General features: G+C 43.2%; 1 protein-coding gene across 1 annotated transcript in view; it reads right to left on the reverse strand.

Moving 5' to 3' along the window:
- ARHGAP9 (Rho GTPase activating protein 9) overlaps window positions 1-19,862 on the reverse strand; it is a 580,228-nt gene that overhangs the window by 124,140 nt on the left and 436,226 nt on the right. Inside the window, exon 16 of the mRNA XM_086966621.1 lies at window positions 15,012-15,146. Coding sequence (XP_086822747.1) covers window positions 15,012-15,146 — 135 coding nt within the window. The remainder of the gene's footprint in view (window positions 1-15,011; window positions 15,147-19,862) is intronic.

Below are 19,862 nucleotides of genomic sequence, written 5' to 3' on the forward strand. Positions count from 1 at the left end.
AAGTAAGCGCATTGCGGATTTACCGAAAATCCGCAAAATCCGCGAGCGTAACGGATTTTCCGCCCATGCCTAGTATCAACATCCTGATTTGCGAATCTAAAATAGCGATTTTTTAGAAATCGCTATTTGAGATTTGCAAATAGGGATGTATGTAGAAATTCACAATTTTTTTGCGATTTCTTAAAATTCCTTAATTGCGATTAGCAAATTGCGAATCGCCATTAAGGAATAATCTTCCATTCATTTCTATGGGCCAGGAGGCCCATAGGAATGAATGGGAAGTTATTCTCAATTTGCGATTCGCAATTTGAGAATCTCAAATTGAGAATAATTTCAAGGGTACAAGGGTGTCATAAAGACACCCTGATGCACCCCTGAAATGAACATGTGTGCGCATATGGCGCACATACATGCCCTAAGAGCATGTATGTGCACCATATGGCACCTTCACAAATGCCAAAAAGTGCATTTGTGAAAGAAATCGCAAATTACCACCAACTTGAAGTTAGTGGTAATTTGCGATTTCTTAAGGAGAAATCGCAAAAATGTAATGCTTGATGTATAGCATTTAAGGAATCGCAATTTGCGATTTCTTAAATGCTTACGCAAAATTAAGGAATCGCAAATTTTGCGATTCCTTAATTTTGCTAAACGATTTCCATCATACATACAGTTTTGCAAATTTTAATCGCAAACGCTGTTTTTTTTGCAAATCGCAGCGTTTGCGACTAAAAATGGCTTTGATACATCTGCCCCTAAAAACCTTAAGGAAAAACGTTGAAGTGACTCAAACAGAACTCCTATAAAAACAAGCATTTGCAATGCAATAGGTCTCGCATTAGGAAAGTTTGAGCTATTGGTATTGTAAATTACACATTTTTTATTTGTGTTGGTTTTGAAAATAGCGAAATTAATAGCTTTGTCATTTACAATGCCAATAGTTTTAACTTTTGCAAATGTGACGATATGTGTTATGTTTACGTGACTTAGATGTATTGATATTACAAATAACAATGGCTTTTAATTTTTTTTAATAATTAATACTTAAAAGTTATTGTAATTTATAATGGCAATAGCTTAAACTTTTGTAAATAACTTTTGTAAAGATTATGTTCAGTGTATTTTATTGTGACGAAAATCCAAGAACAGAGGTGAAATATTAACATCTTTTTGGGACATTTGTAATAAAGCTTGAAACATTGAGAGGACATATTTGAACCAGTTGTTATTGAATGGTTGCACAGATTGATGCTGTGGTGGCGCTGAGTGATGTGGTGGCAATGAGTGATGCTGTGGCGTTTAGTGATGCTGTGGTAGCGCATAGTGATGTTGTGGTGCCCCTGAGTGGTGATGCTGTGGTGGGGCTGAGTGATGCTCTGGTGATGCGATAGATTGACAGAGTGAGTGCGATAGATAGATTGAGGACGATAGAGTGAGGGCGATAGATAGAGTGAGGGCGATAGATAGATAGATAGACAGATAGATAGATAGAGTGAGGGCGATAGATAGATAGATAGATAGACAGATAGATAGATAGAGTGAGGGCGATCGATAGATAGACAGATAGATAGAGTGAGGGCGATCGATAGATAGATAGAGTGAGGGCGATCAATAGATAGATAGATAGAGTGAGGGCAATAGATAGACAGATAGAGTGAGGGCGATAGACAGACAGATAGATAGAGTGAGGGCGATTGATAGATAGATAGATAGATAGATAGAGTGAGGGCGATCGATAGATAGATAGATAGAGTGAGGGCAATAGATAGATAGATAGAGTGAGGGCGATAGATAGATAGAGTGAGGGCGATAGATAGATAGATAGATAGATAGATAGATAGATAGATAGATAGATAGATAGATAGATAGATAGATAGATAGATAGATAGAGTGAGGGCGATCGATAGATAGATAGATAGAGTGAGGGTGATCGATAGATAGATTGATAGAGTGAGGGCGATAGATAGACAGATACATAGAGTGAGGGTGATAGATAGATAGATAGATAGATAGATAGATAGATAGATAGATAGATAGATAGATAGATAGATAGATAGATAGATAGATAGATAGATAGATAGATAGATAGATAGATAGATAGAGTGAGGGCGATAGATAGATAGAGTGAGGGCAATAGATAGAGTGAGGGCGATAGATAGATAGAGTGAGGGCGATAGATAGATAGAGTGAGGGTGATAGATAGATAGAGTGAGGGCGATAGATAGATAGAGTGAGGGCGATAGATAGATAGATAGAGTGAGGGCGATAGATAGATAGAGTGAGGGCGATAGATAGATAGAGTGAGGGCGATAGATAGATAGAGTGAGGACGATAGATAGATAGAGTGAGGGCGAAAGATAGATAGAGTGAGGGCGATAGAGTGAGGACGATAGATAGAGTGAGGGCGATAGATAGAGTGAGGGCGATAGATAGAATGAGGGCGATAGATAGAGTGAGGGCGATAGAAAGAGTGAGGGCGATAGATAGAGTGAGGGCGATAGATAGAGTGAGGGCGATAGATGGATAGATAGAGAGCGTGAGGGCGATAGATAGAGTGAGGGCGATAGATAGAGTGAGGGCGACAGATAGAGTAAGGGCGATAGATGGATAGAGTGAGGGAGAAAGATAGATAGATAGATAGATAGATAGATAGATAGATAGATAGATAGATAGATAGATAGATAGATAGATAGATAGATAGATAGATAGATAAATAGATAGATAGCGACAGTAAACATCCTGTATTCGAGGAATTTACTGTGTGCAATTTTAATTTTGATACGTTTCAATGCGTCCCCTCGAGCACCTGTGTTATGCTACTAATATAAATGAATTCGCAGATGTTAATCACTGTAACCAAACAAAAGGAGGCGGACATGTGGCACATAGGCAAAGCGTCTTATCCGACAGTTTTGTGCTTTGAGCGGGCGGGCACAGTGAGTGCTGAGAAGCCGGACTACCAGTGTGTTCATTTTTTTGACTGCCTCCTTACAGGTTTTTTTCTATCCAGCCATGAAGTGAAGGCACTTCAGCAAGTTAACTACACCACATATTTCTGCGTGCAACAAGAAGTATCTGAGGTCCGATTCCAATCGGGGCGAGTTAGACGTTAATTCTTTTTTGACCAACAAAGTCAGTTTGAAATGGACAGTAAAATAAATAAAACACACTGCACGCCTTCTGCTGTAGGCTAAGAGACTAGAATGGACAGGGAAGGAAGGCCCGGCAGAAGAGCTGTTATGTCTGACGCTTGTGGATGTCTGACGCTTGTGGATGTCTGACGCTTGAGGATGTCTGATGCTTGTGGATGTCTGATGCTTGTGGATGCCTGATGCTTGTGGATGCCCGACGCTTGTGGACGCCCGACGCTTGTGGACGCCTGACGCTTGTGGACGCCTGACGCTTGTGGACGCCTGACGCTTGTGGACGCCTGACGCTTCTGGACCCCTGACGCTTCTGGACGCCTGACGCTTCTGGACGCCTGACGCTTGTGGACGCCTGATGCTCCTGGTTGTCTGATGTCTGATGCTTGTGGATGCCTGATGCTTGTGAACGTCTGATGCTTCTGGATGTTTGTGGATGCCTGATGCTTGTGAACGTCTGATGCTTCTGGATGTTTGTGGATGTCTGATGCTTGTGGATGTCTGACGCTTGTGGATGTCTGACGCTTCTGGATGTCTGACGGATGTCTGACGCTTCTGGATGTCTGACGCTTCTGGATGTCTGATGCTTCTGGATGTCTGACGCTTGTGGATGTCTGACGCTTGTGGATGTCTGACGCTTGTGGATGTCTGACGCTTGTGGATGTCTGACGCTTGTGGATGCTTGACGCTTGAGGATGCCTGATGCCTTTGGATGTCTGATGTTTGTTGATGCACTGACAAACAGTGGTGTGTGTGCCTGGTGGAAGCATGTAAATATAGCTGGTGTTGTGTATGCCTGTTAAAACGTGCACTGTCAGCTGGCGGTTTGTGTCTGCCTGAAGAAAGTGTGCACTGACGGCTGGTGGTGTATGTCTGATGGAAGCGTGCACAGACAGCTAGTAGTGTGTGTGCATGATAGAAGCATGCACTGACTGGTGATGATGGCTGGTGGTGTGTGTGTCTAGAGGAAGCATGCACTAATGGCTAGTGGTGTGTGTGCCTGGTGGAAACGTGCACTGATGGCTGGTGGTGTGTATGCCTGGTGAAAGCGTGCACTGACGGTTGGTGTTGTGTGCCTGGCGAAAGTGTGCACTGATGGCTTTTTTTGGTAGAGGAACAAAGAGATTTAATAGGACAAAGGCAGGTAGTGGACTGCAGAGAGAGATGGCCACAGGCTATTAGCCTAAAATTTCTGCTTGACAGATGGAACTGCTTAGAGACTATCATGCGATGTTTGGGGATTTTTTTTTCCCCTCAGACTTTCCGTCTAATTGCCCTCACTCTATCAGTATCTGTTTTTCACAGCCACTTTCACAGGCATGTGGCGGAAACACTACTGCGCGCGAGAACGTTTTGCACAGAATTCCTCGTGCAGGGTTTTACAGAGGCACGGGGTGAAGTGTCAGGTAGCGCCTCAGCTGGGATAGGAAATAAGAGATGCTATAAATAAAAAATGTTTAATGGACAGGAAAATCCGACGGCACCCACTTCTTACATAATTACACAGAGAAGCCGGTGGATGCGAGCGCCTTGACTTCGCAGGTAGCAAGACAGTGCACATTAATTAGAACCTAACATCGGCACAATATTTTTTAAACTAATGTTTACCAAGAAACGCAATCCGGCGTTTCAGAAAGCGGTAAACTTGTCCAGATAGTTTATTTAGCGCCTGCTTTGTACGTACAGTTTGCGACTCACAAACTGGAACACCGTAGGACTGACTCACCCTTTCATCATCCTAAAGTGATTCCTGAATGTATTGGATAAGGACCTTGGAATAAATATATCATTCTTTTTTGTAGAACTAGTAGTAAGAAAATCTACAGGAGCAAGTGATGTATGCCAACAAGTTATTAATATTTCAGTTTACACAATATATTTTTAGACAAAAAACAAAACAAAAACATAACAACATACTTTGCACATAGCCCAGCAACGCTGCAATGGATTACTAGTAGTGATTTTACTCACAGAGTGTGTTCCTTCATTGTTATTAATGTCTTGTGTTTCCCGAGTACCTTTAAACAAGGTCTGTGCCACTGTAGGCTTAAGGAGTTGACACGAAGAGCCGAGGAGAGGAAAAAGCTGGAGGGTCACAGGGAAAGATGTCAAAAATGAAAAAGAAGATACGAGAGTGCCACATATTCAACAATCTCAGGAATGGGGCAGTGGGACAATGAAGTGCAGGATGTGTGACCAGCTATTATTCTGCATATTTATGGGAGTTGCTCTGTAACGTGGCAAAATGCTGCGACGCTCGCTAGCCTATGAGGCTTCTGTTACCACTCCCATCAGCAACAATATCAGAAATAATGACTATGGTTATCTCACTGTAAGGCATTCCAAAGGTCAAAAAGCTGTCGCCGTGCTACAACATATAGCCCGGCGCCCGTGGTTCTTAAAGTTATGCTCATGGCAGGTCAGGAAAGGGCACCATGCCGATAAAAAAACACAATAATGGACAAAACCGGGCTTGCTAAAACATATAGCGCGACGCCCGTGTCAAGGCAGGAAGCATCAATTTAAACAAGCCGCCAGGGCGGTGACATGCAGCCTCATTGTAAGTGGCGGTGGGAGGGGCAGGCCTCTGCCTTTCTTCTTCTGAAATCGGAAACCTCTAGTACGCAGAGCGCTTCAGAAGTGATTGCACCGGGCCCTTGGCTCCTGCGGGCTGTTTGTACTCACTTGTGAAGTTTGAGCCATTTGCCTTTGAATTGAAAGTTCCAAGCACTGAAATAAGTAAACAGCTGGATGTTTTCATGTGATAATGACTGAAAGGTAGCCGATAATTCACGACTTTATCAAGGAGAGCAGGGACAATTGGTTTCCACAAAATTCCTCTTGCTATGGAGTGGTTCTAATTTGCTTTTTTAATGCCGAGGAGTGAGGAGGGCATTTTGTCTCACCCTGGATAGATGAAGATTTCCCTTTACTCATCTTTTCATACTGGTTGAATATAACACATTTGATTCAGGCAACATATCAAGCGCAGATGTTTTAAATGGGATGTTAAATATGCCTTTATGTTTTGATATCTAGGCGTGGAACACTCTAGGCCCAACACATCTTTAAACGTATTATTATGGGAAAAAATTAGTTGAACCACACATGTGTGCTTGTGCCTAGTCTTTTCTAGTATATGGAACACAGAGGCTGCCCATTAACCCACCCGGAACTGAGAGCAATATTATATGCAAAAAACATTAGTTGCAAGCGGAGGCAAGAGCTTGTATCAACATGGGTTAGTTTACAACCTGAAACAAGCGCAGATAGGAAAGATTCAGGAATTGTAAATGCAGCTTTGTGAGAGGTGGTAGCACCAATGACCGTGTTAGGGGACAGGCAGAGGCCAAGCTCGGCGGACATCAAAGGAAGGGTGGGAGGGGAAAAAAACTGATTAGCGAGCGAGAAAAGCCAGAAACACCAGGGGGGCGGAGAAGCAGATTGCCTTCAAGGCAGGAGGCAGGCAGAAGGCTCGGGCAAGCTCGTGCACGAGAGCACATGCACTCGTGAAAATCCTCTTTTTGGGAGAGCTTAGTTTAACTCTTGGTTTCACCGCATTAGACTCGTCCTATTCCATTCCTGCGGAATGGGAATAGGCCGAGACCTAAAAAGTAAGAAAGAGGCTCAAATGTAACTATGGCATAACAAAAGCAGTGGAAGTAAACATACTGGTCAGAACTTTCACGACTAGTAAAACAATGAAGGACTTGAAATGGGACGGTTCATTCAGGAGGCAAAAGTATGCGAACAAGGCTGCCAGATACCCCTTCACTATACCTATCGCACATCCTTTCTAGGTCATGGAAAGTGCGAACTTGAGAATGTCAGACGGCAGTGTTTTCAAGGGAGCAATCTGGTGACCTGCACACCAAGCGTTAAACCTGTATCACCTCCCAGAGTAAAAAGATTTTGTAGAGGAACGACGAGCAGATAAGATCATATCCACCACATCATCAGGCAGTTGGAAGGTAGCCAATTGTCCCAGTTTAATCGCCACACATGGGGAGGAAATGTGGCATAACAACCAGAGCTGCTGACTTTGGAACAGGAAACCAGGTTCAAGTTCTGGTCTCAAGCTTACCACCCGGTGATTCTGGGTAAATCATTTAATCACCCACTGCCTTAAAAAAAATGAATCCAACCTTGTGTAATCTGGTGCTCATATAAAGTGCTCTATTGAGCTTGGGCCAAATTCGCACTATACAAAACTGCAAAAAATAGAGATGTACACTGGAAATTCAGGCAGGGGACCTGCCCCTCAACCTGGGAGAGAAGAGCATCCCTGAGAGAAAAATGAAGCAGGGGACAATCAGATAGAGGTGCAGAACGTCTGTGTACTACACCTTTCTCACCCGATCTGGAGCCACAAAGATAACTTGGCCCAGGCTAGGCAGCTCTTCCTCAGAACCGAAGGAATAAATGGGTGTGTGAGGAAACGAGAAGAGAAGAGGGACAGTTCCATTGCAACTGCAACACGTCAACAAGTTTCTTTGCAATGGAGTTCGGGAAGCACTGAACTTCAGGCAATGTGAACTGGAACAAGTGGAAAAGAGATCCACATGGACATGCCCCATTGATCGAAGATGCTCTTCACAACCTCTGAGTAGAGTCGCCATTTGTGGTTAGCAAGAATTTGCCGACTCGGGTAATCAACTCTGGTGCTCAACGATCCCACTAGATGATTCGCCATCAACCAAATCCCTTGGTTTTGCACCCACAGCAAAAGACTCAGAGCTTCTCAACAGAGAGACTAAGACCCTACTCCCCCTGCTTGCTGACATACCTTATTGCAGTCATATGTTCCGTCAAGATCTGGACTGACCGATCACAAAGGGAAACAAGAAATGCCTTGAACACTAGTCCAATCCCCTCAGTTCGAGCAGCCTGATGTGGAAACTGCTCTTCTGGAGACCAGAAGCCACTGATCATCAGCTTCTCTAGCTGAGCCCTCCGCCCTGGAGTAGAAGCATCCATCATTACCATTGTTGGAGGGGGTTGTAAAGACATCCCTCTGAAAAAAAGGAGAGTTAGGGATGTAAAATAAAACCCCTATAGGAAATAATGTTAATTTAGATTAAATTATTTAAAATTGTTAAAAATATAATTCATATAATAATAGTAAAATACAAATGGAACATTTTTAATAATTAAATCATATATTTGTGTAATTTTTATATTTTTAACCTTATATTTTTAAGTATTTTAAATAATTTAATTTAATTTACCATTATTTCTCATGGGATTTTATTTTAGGTCCCTACATCTATTTTTTCTATGGGAGGGTATTGCAGTACCAGTGGTCGGCCTGGTTTAGTACTGGACATACTACAAAAGTAAGTTACTACAAAAGATCAGTTAGTGAATAACGATAATTAATCTAAATTAATGCTAAAAACATATTAAAATGGTACACTTGTATTATTTAATGATTAAATAATACATCTAAACCGTGTTTATGTTTTTTAAATTAATTTATATTTTTAATTACTTTACAAAATGTCATTTAATTTAACATTATTTCCTATTGGTTTTATTTTCAGTTCCTACCTCTATTGTTTTCTATGGGAGGGTGTGCAATACCAGTAGTTGCCCATGGGTAGTCCAGGGCTGGACTTATTACAGAAGTGCAAGTTACCACAAAAGCACAGTTTGTGAGTCAGGCACTGAGACACCAAAGCGGCTAGCCCGGACATCAGCAATGGTGTGGGGGGAATTGCTGATGGTGGCACCGCAGGGTGGGAGGGTCTCGGCAGGGCCGGATTTATTGTCAAGAGTGACATCATTTGGACTAACTGGGACAAACATGAAGCAAATTTTGTGAAGGGAAGGCACAGTGATGGAAACCCATATGACATCCTCATATGACTCGCGGAGTCCGATCATGGGCCTGAATATCTCAACAATGGCGTCGAAATAAGCCACTAGATCAGCTTCGGAAGTCTGGGTACGGTGGAGGTGGAACTAGACCCACCCGAGAGTTGGGCTGAAGTGGAGCTACTGGTGCTGTTTTCACAAGTTGTGCAGGTGGCGCTGGCTCCTGCTGCACCAGAGCCTCGATCAATTCTGGCTCTAAAGAGGAGTCCAAGAGAGGCCGGAGTGATTTACCCCTCCTGTGTGGTTCCCATTCCTCTTCTTCTTATTTTTGTGTTTTCGGGCAGGAGGATCTTGACTCCAATAATGCTGGAGACATCAAGTGGGGTCTGGATTTGTGCCTACCTCTACTGTCCTTGAGCCTGACCAATAAGAGATTAGCATCCCTCTCTTAAATGACCTTTGGGTGCATGATCCAGCATGACTCGTAAGATTCGGAGTTGTGGTCAGAGTCCAAGCATCAAAGACATATTTTGTGGAGATTGGTAATCAACATTTGCCCCTCACATTTGCCACAAGGCTTAAACCCTCACCTCTTGGGAGGAGACATGATTTTTGAAGTTGTAAAATTTTAGGAAGATTTATGACAGAAATTCTGTAGGGAAGAAAGCTCCAGAATCCTGTTAAAGGTGTGGACAACGGGGAACTGTCAGGTACAACTGTGGGGGCTCTTTATGGGGTTGGTGACGTGTCAGGGACATTACTTCCAGTGTCAGATGGAGACTTGGCCCCCTCCTATCATAGAAGAGCTATGGAGAAAGGTTTCCTAGGTTTGAGATAGGCCTCAATATTAGTATGGCACCTGGTGGAGTATTCACAAGGTAAGAAATCTGTAGGTTCAAGAGCCCACTGGAAATATATATATATATATTGCAAATTTACTGGAACAGTGCTGCGTAACAACAACAACAACAACTAGATCCGCTCTTAAAATGATTTCAAGAAAGTGCGGATGAAGGACAAATTTCTGTTTTATGGAGTGGCATTTGTGAAAGGATAGCTTACATAACATTTGCAATCAGTGGTAGGTCTGTGTTACCAGCTTTCTTCGCTGCTAATTTTAAAGTGATTCTACCTTTCTCCGCTGCTATTTCAATAGAAGCCTTATAGAGATTGGCATTCGGTTTTTAACATATTTTTATATCTACTTTTTTTATTTACTTACATTGTTTCGTTTCCTTCCTGTTAGCCTGGGTGATTGGGGCAGCTGTCCTGACCTTTCACCCCGACCCGTTCCGCCGTGGCTTGTGCCGTTTGTTGCGGAGGGCTAAGGGACCGGACACACTTGCCAGCATTTCTGGTTCAGGAACAGCTGATGCATGCTAGAGACGCCCGACTTACTGCTATTTAAGCAGCATGCCGGAACGGACGCGCAGCGGGCGCGCCGCCGGTGTGCATGTCTGCGCCCGTCCGTGCCTGGACTGGGCCCATGGCCACCCCCCTGCTCATTCTTCAGGGTCATTGGGACCTATTCTAAAGTACACTAAAGACACTCTGTTGAGTCCTAATGGCCAGTTGAAAGACTCCTGCCTGCAATTTGAGCATCTGAAAGAATCTAAGAAATGCCCTTCATGTGACATGGATTTTCTTTTGGGAATCAAAAGGTTGTACAGAGTTCCCCACAGAAGGGTGCTACTCTTTAGTGGAGTTCTTCTATTCCTCAGCCAATAGATGCATGTGTGTGAGGGGCTGTCCTGCGATCTCGCCGATGTGGTAGGGGTAGGTGCTTACAAGCCTAGTAATCAAGGTAACTACCTTACAGCTCAGGCCCCACAAGGACAGTCAGTGGGGTCCGTCTACCAGGGACTAAGGGGCGGGAAATCACGCGGGATTGCATCCTGCGATACCCTGCAGGTTGTATATCTAATTTTTGCTAACGGTTGGAAATCCCTGCAAGTTGATGAGCATTTAGGTCCTGAAGAATTGCCCGAGTGGCATGAAACATGTTGACCGCACCATAGGCGAGGGTTGAACGAGGCCAAATCACCTTACTCTTTGTGCCTCGGTACCCCTCCCTTCACCACTTTTAAACGAGTCAGTGAGCCATATTATTAAAGGTTCTTAATGGACTCTACTGACCTTTTTTAACTTTTCACTCACGCTCACATTTGCACTCCCCTTTTGGCCCCTCACACACATGCATCTATTGGCTGAGGAATAGAAGAACTCCACTAAAGAGTAGCACCCTGTGCTACCCGACAGGCATTGCACCGTCAGCCTGCCGTTGGAGCAGGAGGCCAATGATGACACGATACAATCATCGGGTGGGATGGCAACAGTCGTCCAACCTTTGAATTGTGTGAGGCATCCTTAATTCCGTCAAGGGACTACCTTAATCCCTATCACATAACACACTCTAGAGAGAGAGTCATTCCCTCAACTTACCCTTCTGTGGGGAACTCTGTACAACCTTTTGATTCCCATTTCTAGGACACGTACATTGGACCCCGGTAAACATTGTCCTCTATCTGTCCCCCTTGTTGTTATAATGGATTTTCTTTTGACGGAAATAAAGTGCGGTTTAAGTACACAACAGGACTTATATCCGCAAACAGCTTTATTAAAGTCTCTCCAAGGACTGCTCGGGAACGCGCGCTCTTTAATTAAACATAATACCGAATTTGCAAAGCTGTTAGCAGCCTATATTATAGATATGGCATTTGTCACGGAGACGTGGGCGAATAGTAAGTCTGATCCTGAGCTCTCCTTAGCCATTCCCCAAGGCTATTTTCTAATCAGGAATGACAGACAGGATAAACGAGGAGGGGGACTAGCGATTATTTTAAAGGATAATCTGTTGGTAAAAAGCTCCACTTTAGGAAGTGGCCCTGACTGTGAACTTCTTTCATTTAATATCACTATGAGCGAAAACTATATATTCAACGGTACATTGTTGTATAGACCTCCAGGGCCAAAAAAACACGTTTTTAGAGACTATAGGTCATATAATCAACTCTAGTGTCGACTTTCAGGACTTTTCTATCCTAGGTGATTTTAATTATCACCTAGAAAATATAAATTACCAATACACAACTTTGCTTCTAGAGTTGATGACCAGTGTCTCGATTAAACAACTAGTCAAGCATCCTACTCAGGAGGCCGGGCACACTCTAGATGGGATATTCACATCAAATCTACAACTGAAAGTGCAGGAGACTTTGCTTATCCATTGGTCTGATCACATGGCCATTCAGTTTGTACTTACCTCTTCCCACCATCTTACTCGTTCTCATTCTGCCCTTAAGACTTTTAAAGGGAGGAACTGGAAGGAAATGTGTCCACAACAGCTGCAATCAACTCTAGCTGCTTCTAAACAGATCCTAATGCCCGAAGTTAACACAGCCACCAACAGTTTCACTAATTGGTTAAAAACTGCAGTAAGTATACTAGCTCCTGAAAAAACTTTAACTAGCAAACGGTTAACGAAATCAGAACCTTGGTTCTGTGATTCACTGCGCACCCAGAAGCAACTCTGCAGACGTTCAGAGAGGCACTGGAGAAAAACCTATATGGAAGCCGAGAAAACGGTTTACACACAATCACTGAGCAAATACAAAAAGATGATCTTTGAGAAAAAAATGTATCTTTTTCTCAGAGAAAATCAAGCAGGCAGGCAACTCAAGCAAAATACTCTTTTCTACCCTAAAGGAATTGGTGACTCTACCTACTCCATCAGTACTGAATAGCAGTGTTGCTTTCTGTAATCAACTTGCAGGCTCTTTTAGTGACAAGGTGCTTTCTATCTATGATTCCTTTACAGGAAATGATACTGAGCCTCAAGTGAATTATTCCTCTTCACCTCTTTGTCAGCCTGGCGACGGTTTGAAGTTATTCACCCCTCCTAACGTAGACCAGGTCTCGTAGATTGTTAGATTAGTGAAAGCAGGGGCTCCATCAGACCCCTGCCCCCAAAAATATTTAATCTGGCAGCCGATGAGATTAGCGAGCAACTCAGCCTGCTTTATAAGGAGATCCTTACGTCCAGCATCTTTCCAGAGGCCTGGAAGAATGTTTCTATTCTCCCTCTGCTAAAAAAACCTAGCTTGGACCCTGACGATTACAACAACTACAGACCTCAAGCAAGGATCCCGTTTCCAGCTAAGGTTCTGGAAAAAATTATAAATGTCCAACTTACGGCCTTCGTGTTCTCGGAAAATCTGCTGGACTCTTCACAATACGGCTTCCGGCAAGGACATGGAATGGAGACGGCCTTGGTTATGGCAGCAGAGGAGCTTCGCTCCACGCTGGACTACGGTGCAAAGGCTGTCTTGATCCTTTTGGATCTCACAGCGACCTTTGACACCGTGAACCATATTCTCATTCATAGGCTCCAGAAGTTGGGAGTCTCAAACCTAGCTTTAACTCTAATTAAATCCTATCTCAACAACAGGATACGTGCGCAGATTGGAGACTCTAGTTCAAAACAATTCTCACTTCCTTGTGGGGTGCCGCAGGGTTCAACTCTGAGCCCTACTTTGTGTAATCTGTACGTCACCCCCCTAGTGGATGTCATCAGGCAGTTCGGTTTCTCACTGGCGTCCTACGCCGATGATACCCAGATTGTAGTATCGATCTCAGGCAATCTGGAAGAAACGGCGGCCCGTTTCAATCAGTGCATAGCCCGCGTGGATCCCTGGATGAGCGCGAACTGCCTAAAGTTTAATGGTAGTAAAACAGAGGGTCTCCTGTTGGGTTCAGACACCTCCTTTTGGTCCCAGAGCTGGTGGCCTCGAACTATGGGAACAATTCCCACCTCAGTGCATAAAGTTAAAAATGTGAGCGTCATCTTTGATGACAGGCTCACCTTCCAACATCAAACTAATAAGGTTGCCTCCCAGGTACATCTGACTTTAAAATTAATTCGGAAGGTGAAACCTTATATCCCACCAGCCGCAGTAAAAACACTGATGACAACTCTGGCATTGGCCAGACTTGACTATGTAAATGCCCTTTACTTAGGCCTCCAGAAACAGCACCTGCTCAAACTGCAGCAGGTTCAAAACTCTGCTGCCAGAATGCTGCTGAATATTCCTAAATTCCAGTCGATATCCCAAGGATTAAGACAACTACACTGGTTACCGGTGAAGAAGAGATCTGAATTTAAAGCCTTGTGTTTAGCGTTCAAGGCGCTACAGGGCACAGGACCCGAATATTTGAAACAGCACTCGCTGTGGTATCTCCCAGGCAGAACATTGCGTTCAGCTCAGGGCAAACTTCTGCAGATGCCTAAATTCAGGAGAGTTTGCTGGGGAGGTAGTAGTTTTCTTCTCAACACTGTCAAATTGTGGAATTCACTTCCTTTACCCATAAAAAATTGCCAACACTACCATTGTTCAGAAAGGCTTTGAAAACTTGCCTTTTTTCACTATAAATTCTCAATCATTTTTCACCTTGACATATTCCTCCGCTGTAGCGACTAGACGCCCTTGGGTATTCGAGCGCAATATACATTTTACATTTAATTCAATTCAATACGTTTTTTGTTTCCCTTTGAAAGAGCTCGTGGGCTGCAGACACTAACCAGTAGCCTTCAATTTTCCTGTGATTGTGATAGCAAAATTGAAAATGAAAAGGTCACACTTTTAACTGAAAAGAAAAAGAAATATACATTCATTTTATTGGGAAAAGAAAGAAAACTGAATTAAGAAAAAAATAACATTGAAAATCAATGACACGACTTAGAAAAGCACAAACAATGCTGAACATGAAAATAAACTTTAATGTAGTTAAATAAGTGTTTCTGAAGGAAAAACAAATACAAAGATCTTGAAAACTATTATACTGCACTGAAACCCGATGCCTTAAAATTATGTACAGAACAATCCAGCCAAGCAGACGAAACTGGAGCCGAGCAGCATCTCTTTTACAGACCTTTAAACATGATCTTCAATTTATATCACACATATTCTATCCCAAAAGAGCAATCAACCGTCAATTCCATACTGTAGAAAATGAGAAACAAGAATATTGAACATGGTTAAAATGCCTGCTTACTGATCGCTGCCACAAACTCATCGAAGAGGTTGTAAGGAATGACGGGATCTGGGAGTTCCCGAAAGAACAACTTCACAGCTCCTGTTATCACATGTATGTCATCCCATTCACTGTGGTCCAAATTCAGTTTTTCTTCTATAGAGCGGCCCAAAGGATAAAGAGAGGAGAGCAAGGGAATTAATATGCTTAGTAAAACTGAGTCAGTCATCTCTATGTCTCTATGAGAATAAGACACCTATGTGCTTCTGTAATTCTAGGCTAGGGTTACCACAAGGCTGACACATGATTCTGGTAAGCTCACCAATATATTTTAAGCAAAGTTATCAACAGCCACTGGCGTCATAAGACTAGAGAACCCTGATCTTATGCAGTCAGAGATCCAGTCGTGAACTATATCCCAAGTTAAGAAAGTGTAAGGCGGAACAGCAAAGGTTTGTTATCCAGTAATTAACAAGGAACACATTTTTGCATAATAAAGCGTCGCCGGACACAAAACACAAGCCAGCAAGAGTGCATAAGCAAATTAGTAAAAACAATGCATAAGCTGTGAACTAATCCACCTGCCTCTGATACCAAAATAGTACAGACACCATTGACTGAACAGATATGAAAATCATCAGCTTCACGGGGCGTCTTTAATTTCAGGTGCAAGCATATCATACATAATGATGGAATGAAACACATTTTACACAAAGCTTTAAAAGACATATAGCGGCAAGAGGAAATATAAAGCGACACACAAGGCATTGATTTGATTTTTAAGCTGCTTAACCACAGCAGGGACCCAGTATATTTGCGGTTTGGACATTGAGAATTCAGGCAGCACAGGGTTAGAAGAGTTGGTAGCATGTGAATGAACCATAGTAGGTTAGGGAACGTGAACTACTCCTAAATCTACCCTGACGCAATAAGAGCTATGACCAGTTATCACTGAGGTACCTAGATCGAGACCATCCAAAACACAAAGTTATTATATTTAGCCCTATTCTAGATGTAGCTTACAATTCCCATTAACACGCACTGTATTAAAACAACGCGTATCTTATTTATGCTATGTTATGTGTATTTGTATAGTGCACAACTCGCCCAGGAGGGTATCCTGGTGCTGAAGGAGGAGCTGTATGGTCTGAGCCAGGGTCAAGGTTAGATGAAGGGCTGTGTCTTCAATTTCTTGCAAAGTTCAAGAACTGAGGAGAAGGCTCTGATGTGCGGGGGCTGGTAATTCCAGGCGTTAGACACGAGGTAGAGAAGGCCCAATGGCCAGATCTGGTTCTCCGTATAGGGGGGTGGGGGTCTGTAGGAGTCCAACTGACTCGAGTTGTCTGCAAGTTTATGCAGTTGTTGAGGTACATGAACCTATGTTGTGCAAGGCTTTGTATGTGTGCATGAGGAGTTTGAAGTGCGCTCATTTGTGGATTTGGAGCCAGTTGAGCTCTCTGAGGTGCAAGTTTATGTTGGTGCAGGGTCGGAGGCTCAGAGTGAAGCTGGTTGCTGAGTTTTGTATGGCCTGGAGTCTTCTGGTCAGTAGAGCGTTGAGTCCAATATAAAGTTTATTGCCTTAGTCCAGCTTGCTGGTGATGAGGGCATGGGTGACAGTTCTGTGAGTGTTGGAGAAGAGCCATTTGAAGATCTTTTTGAGCATCTTGCATGTGTGAAAGGAGACTACATTCACTTGGCCAATCATGGTGGGTTGGTTGTCGATTACTATTCTGAGGTTCTTTGTGTGGGTTGCCAGGAGGGGTGTAGGTCCGAATATGGCATGCCACCAGGTGGAGTCCCAGAGTGAGGTGTCTGTGCCAAAGATTGCTACTTCTGTCTTGTCTGTGTTGAGCTGGAGGTAATTGGTGTTATGTTTCATAGGGTACCCTAATATAGGCTTGAGTAGTCCCATAACCCTTCACCTACCTTACCGTACCATTACACTAAATAACGGGGTTTGGCAATGACCATTTACCTAGTTAAGCACTGCATAAATGTCATGTGGTTTTCCTCAAAAAGTAGCCTCATAAATTATGCAGGAGGATTCTCAGAATCACAGCAGTATTACCATCTTCTGCATAATACTATGAATAAGGGTCATCCCTTCCATCATCTTGGCCTACATGACACAGAAAGGTAAAATCCCTTGAGGGTACCTTTTGGGTATATAGACACCATATCTTTGCCGGGGCAAGCAGAGGAGAGAGACTTCCATTCTGACGCAAGACGATGAGGTTCCTGCATGCAGACACTCCAGCTCGCAGTGGTCTGACATCCCTCGCGAGGTGTCCATCTCGAGACCAAGACGGTGTCCCACAATCTCTCACTTCAGGTATTGGGATTGGCTTCAGCCTAGAGGGATTCTTGGCTCTAAACCTACAAACATGCTAGGTACACTTAGGTACATTCAGTTAGGGTTGCATCATAGGAGTACGCATTATTATTATTATTGACATGTATTTATATGCTTGAATATATCCATTGTTTTAGCACTACGGTAGGAATCTACCACCCTTTTACCCTTGTGGTGCTTATAATCATTTATATCTGTTTCTGTCTTATGGTTGTTTCAGCATGACTATTTTACACTAGAATGACGGTGGTTCAATAAATGCTTATTGGAAAATTTCTCCACCGTTTATTCTGTGCACTTCTCTGAGACAAAGTGAGCAAAAGGGACTGAGCAAAAAGTACTGTACTATTTCTACGAAAACTGATGGGACAGGGTTGTCATATTCGATAGTTGCCGGGAACTATTCTCTCCTTGGCAAGAAGAGTTTACTGTGGCACTGTGAGCTATCTGGTATACAGAGGAACATACCCGGCGGGGTGACTGGAATCAGTCTGGGCACCAATCCCACAGTTTATCTTGTCTAAACGCGCAGATCCTATATGGTTTTATTCAAGCCTGAAGGACAAATAGTTCCTATTGTGCATAAAACCTTATCTAAGTTTTCTTGAAACCTTTTTCAACAATGGCTGATGAAGATCTTGTTGCACCAGTGGAGGAAGGAGAACAAGAAGGCAAAATAAACATTTCAGAAAAAGTCAGAACTGCCCTTACTTTAAAACTAGCAGACTATGGAGTCACAGCTAGGGGTGGGACAGTAACATTCGTGTTTGAGGTACACAAATCATACAGAACTGAGGTATTCTATTTATGGGTTAAATTATCACCAGCAGATGCACGCACAAATAAATTTCATTTTGACACTGAAGATGAAACACCAAAGGAATATGAGGACATTGAAGTTCCGCTCACCTACCAGGAGCACATAAACTGGTTTAAAGGCGCCCTCCCATTCACAAAAGATAAAGTAAGGCTCAGAGCGCTAGGCAGAGATGGAGCTACTTGGCTAGTCTTAGCGGCTCACACATCGCACCCAGACATTGACAAAATTACTGTAGCAGACTTACTTCCACTGCACAAAGAAATAATAAAACTTTACAGAAACCAGACACAGTTTGTGATGAGAACACTCACACTTCAGCTGATAAGGGCTACACCATCAGGACAAATTCAGGGGTCTGCAACTAAAATTACTTCACAAACGCTAAATGCAGTTATGGGTAAAATGCCCACTAAGCATGAGCAAATGCCATTCTGTATAGTTCAGAAAATAACACAGTTAGAGGCAGTGTTTCCACCCTCAAGAAAAACACAGAATGCTAACAATCTGCTTGCCAATGGGGATAACTTCCCAGACAGAGGATTGTACCTGTGGGGTACAGTTTCCGCTGCCATCTATACCAGAACTCATGGTATCCCTTCCATAGCAGTAATACCAGCTGTATTATGACAAATACAGAGTGAATATGGAGCAGAACCTGCTCTGAACTTAGGGATGAAATTGTTAGGAAATGTTGCCCAGGTATCAACTATAATATTAGCAAACATAAAAGGGGAGGCAGCAGCAGTGGCAATACGTCAACGCCTGAGGGATTTCATTCCTCTACAACAGGAGCATGAATTACCTAAGATTATCGAGGACACATAGGTCAAATTAGGTAGAGATAATTTGGGAGCTAGAGCAACAAAACCACAACTGATGAGTGGTCCTTAAAATGACAACACAAAGCAAGCACCTGATTCTTGAAGAAGAAATGGGATAATAAAAAGCAAAAGAATAGAGAGAATAGGTCACAATCAAGGGGTTGGTTTTCTCAACAGGAGCCCTCGGAAAGGAGGTACAACCTTAGGAATTGTGATAACATTAAAAAACCTGACCGGTTTCAGGATACTGATACATGTTCCTCTCCTTCCTTTTAGGGTTCATTTGAATTTGAATTTGAAAGTGATTTATATAGCACATGGCTACCCGTAGGCTTCCCCGCGCTGACGATAAGAGCTGTGATGAAAGACAAAAGGCCCCTTAATGGCTAGATGGGAATAACCAGGTCTTCAGCTTTTTCCTGAAAATTAGTTCGTTTTGCTGTCCTCTGAGGTCCAGCGGGAGAGCATTCCACAGTTTTGGCACCAAGTGGGAGAAAGATCTGCCTCCACATCTGGATTTGTTCATTCTAGTGATGCTAAGGAGGTGTGAGTGAGATGACATTAGAGATCTCGAGGGAGCATAGACCGACATCAGGGATTTAAGTTTGGATGGGTGTTTGCTATTTACTGCCCTGTGAGCTATAAAGAGGGCTTTAAATTTTACTCTTGACAATATTGGGAGCCAGTGGAGTAATTTCAAGGATTCTTTCACTGGCGCTTGTCTATGGAGTTTGAGCAAGAGCCTGGCCGCCACATTCTGCACAGTCTGGAGCCTCTTGATCACAAACTAGGGGGGGGGGGCAAGTATAGGGAGTTCCCATAGTCCAGATGGGAGACTATCAAAGACTGTATGACGATTTTCCTAAGATGCACTGGGA

This window comes from Lissotriton vulgaris, chromosome 1_1 (assembly GCF_964263255.1).
Source record: "Lissotriton vulgaris chromosome 1_1, aLisVul1.2, whole genome shotgun sequence".
Taxonomy (NCBI): Eukaryota; Metazoa; Chordata; class Amphibia; order Caudata; family Salamandridae; genus Lissotriton; species Lissotriton vulgaris.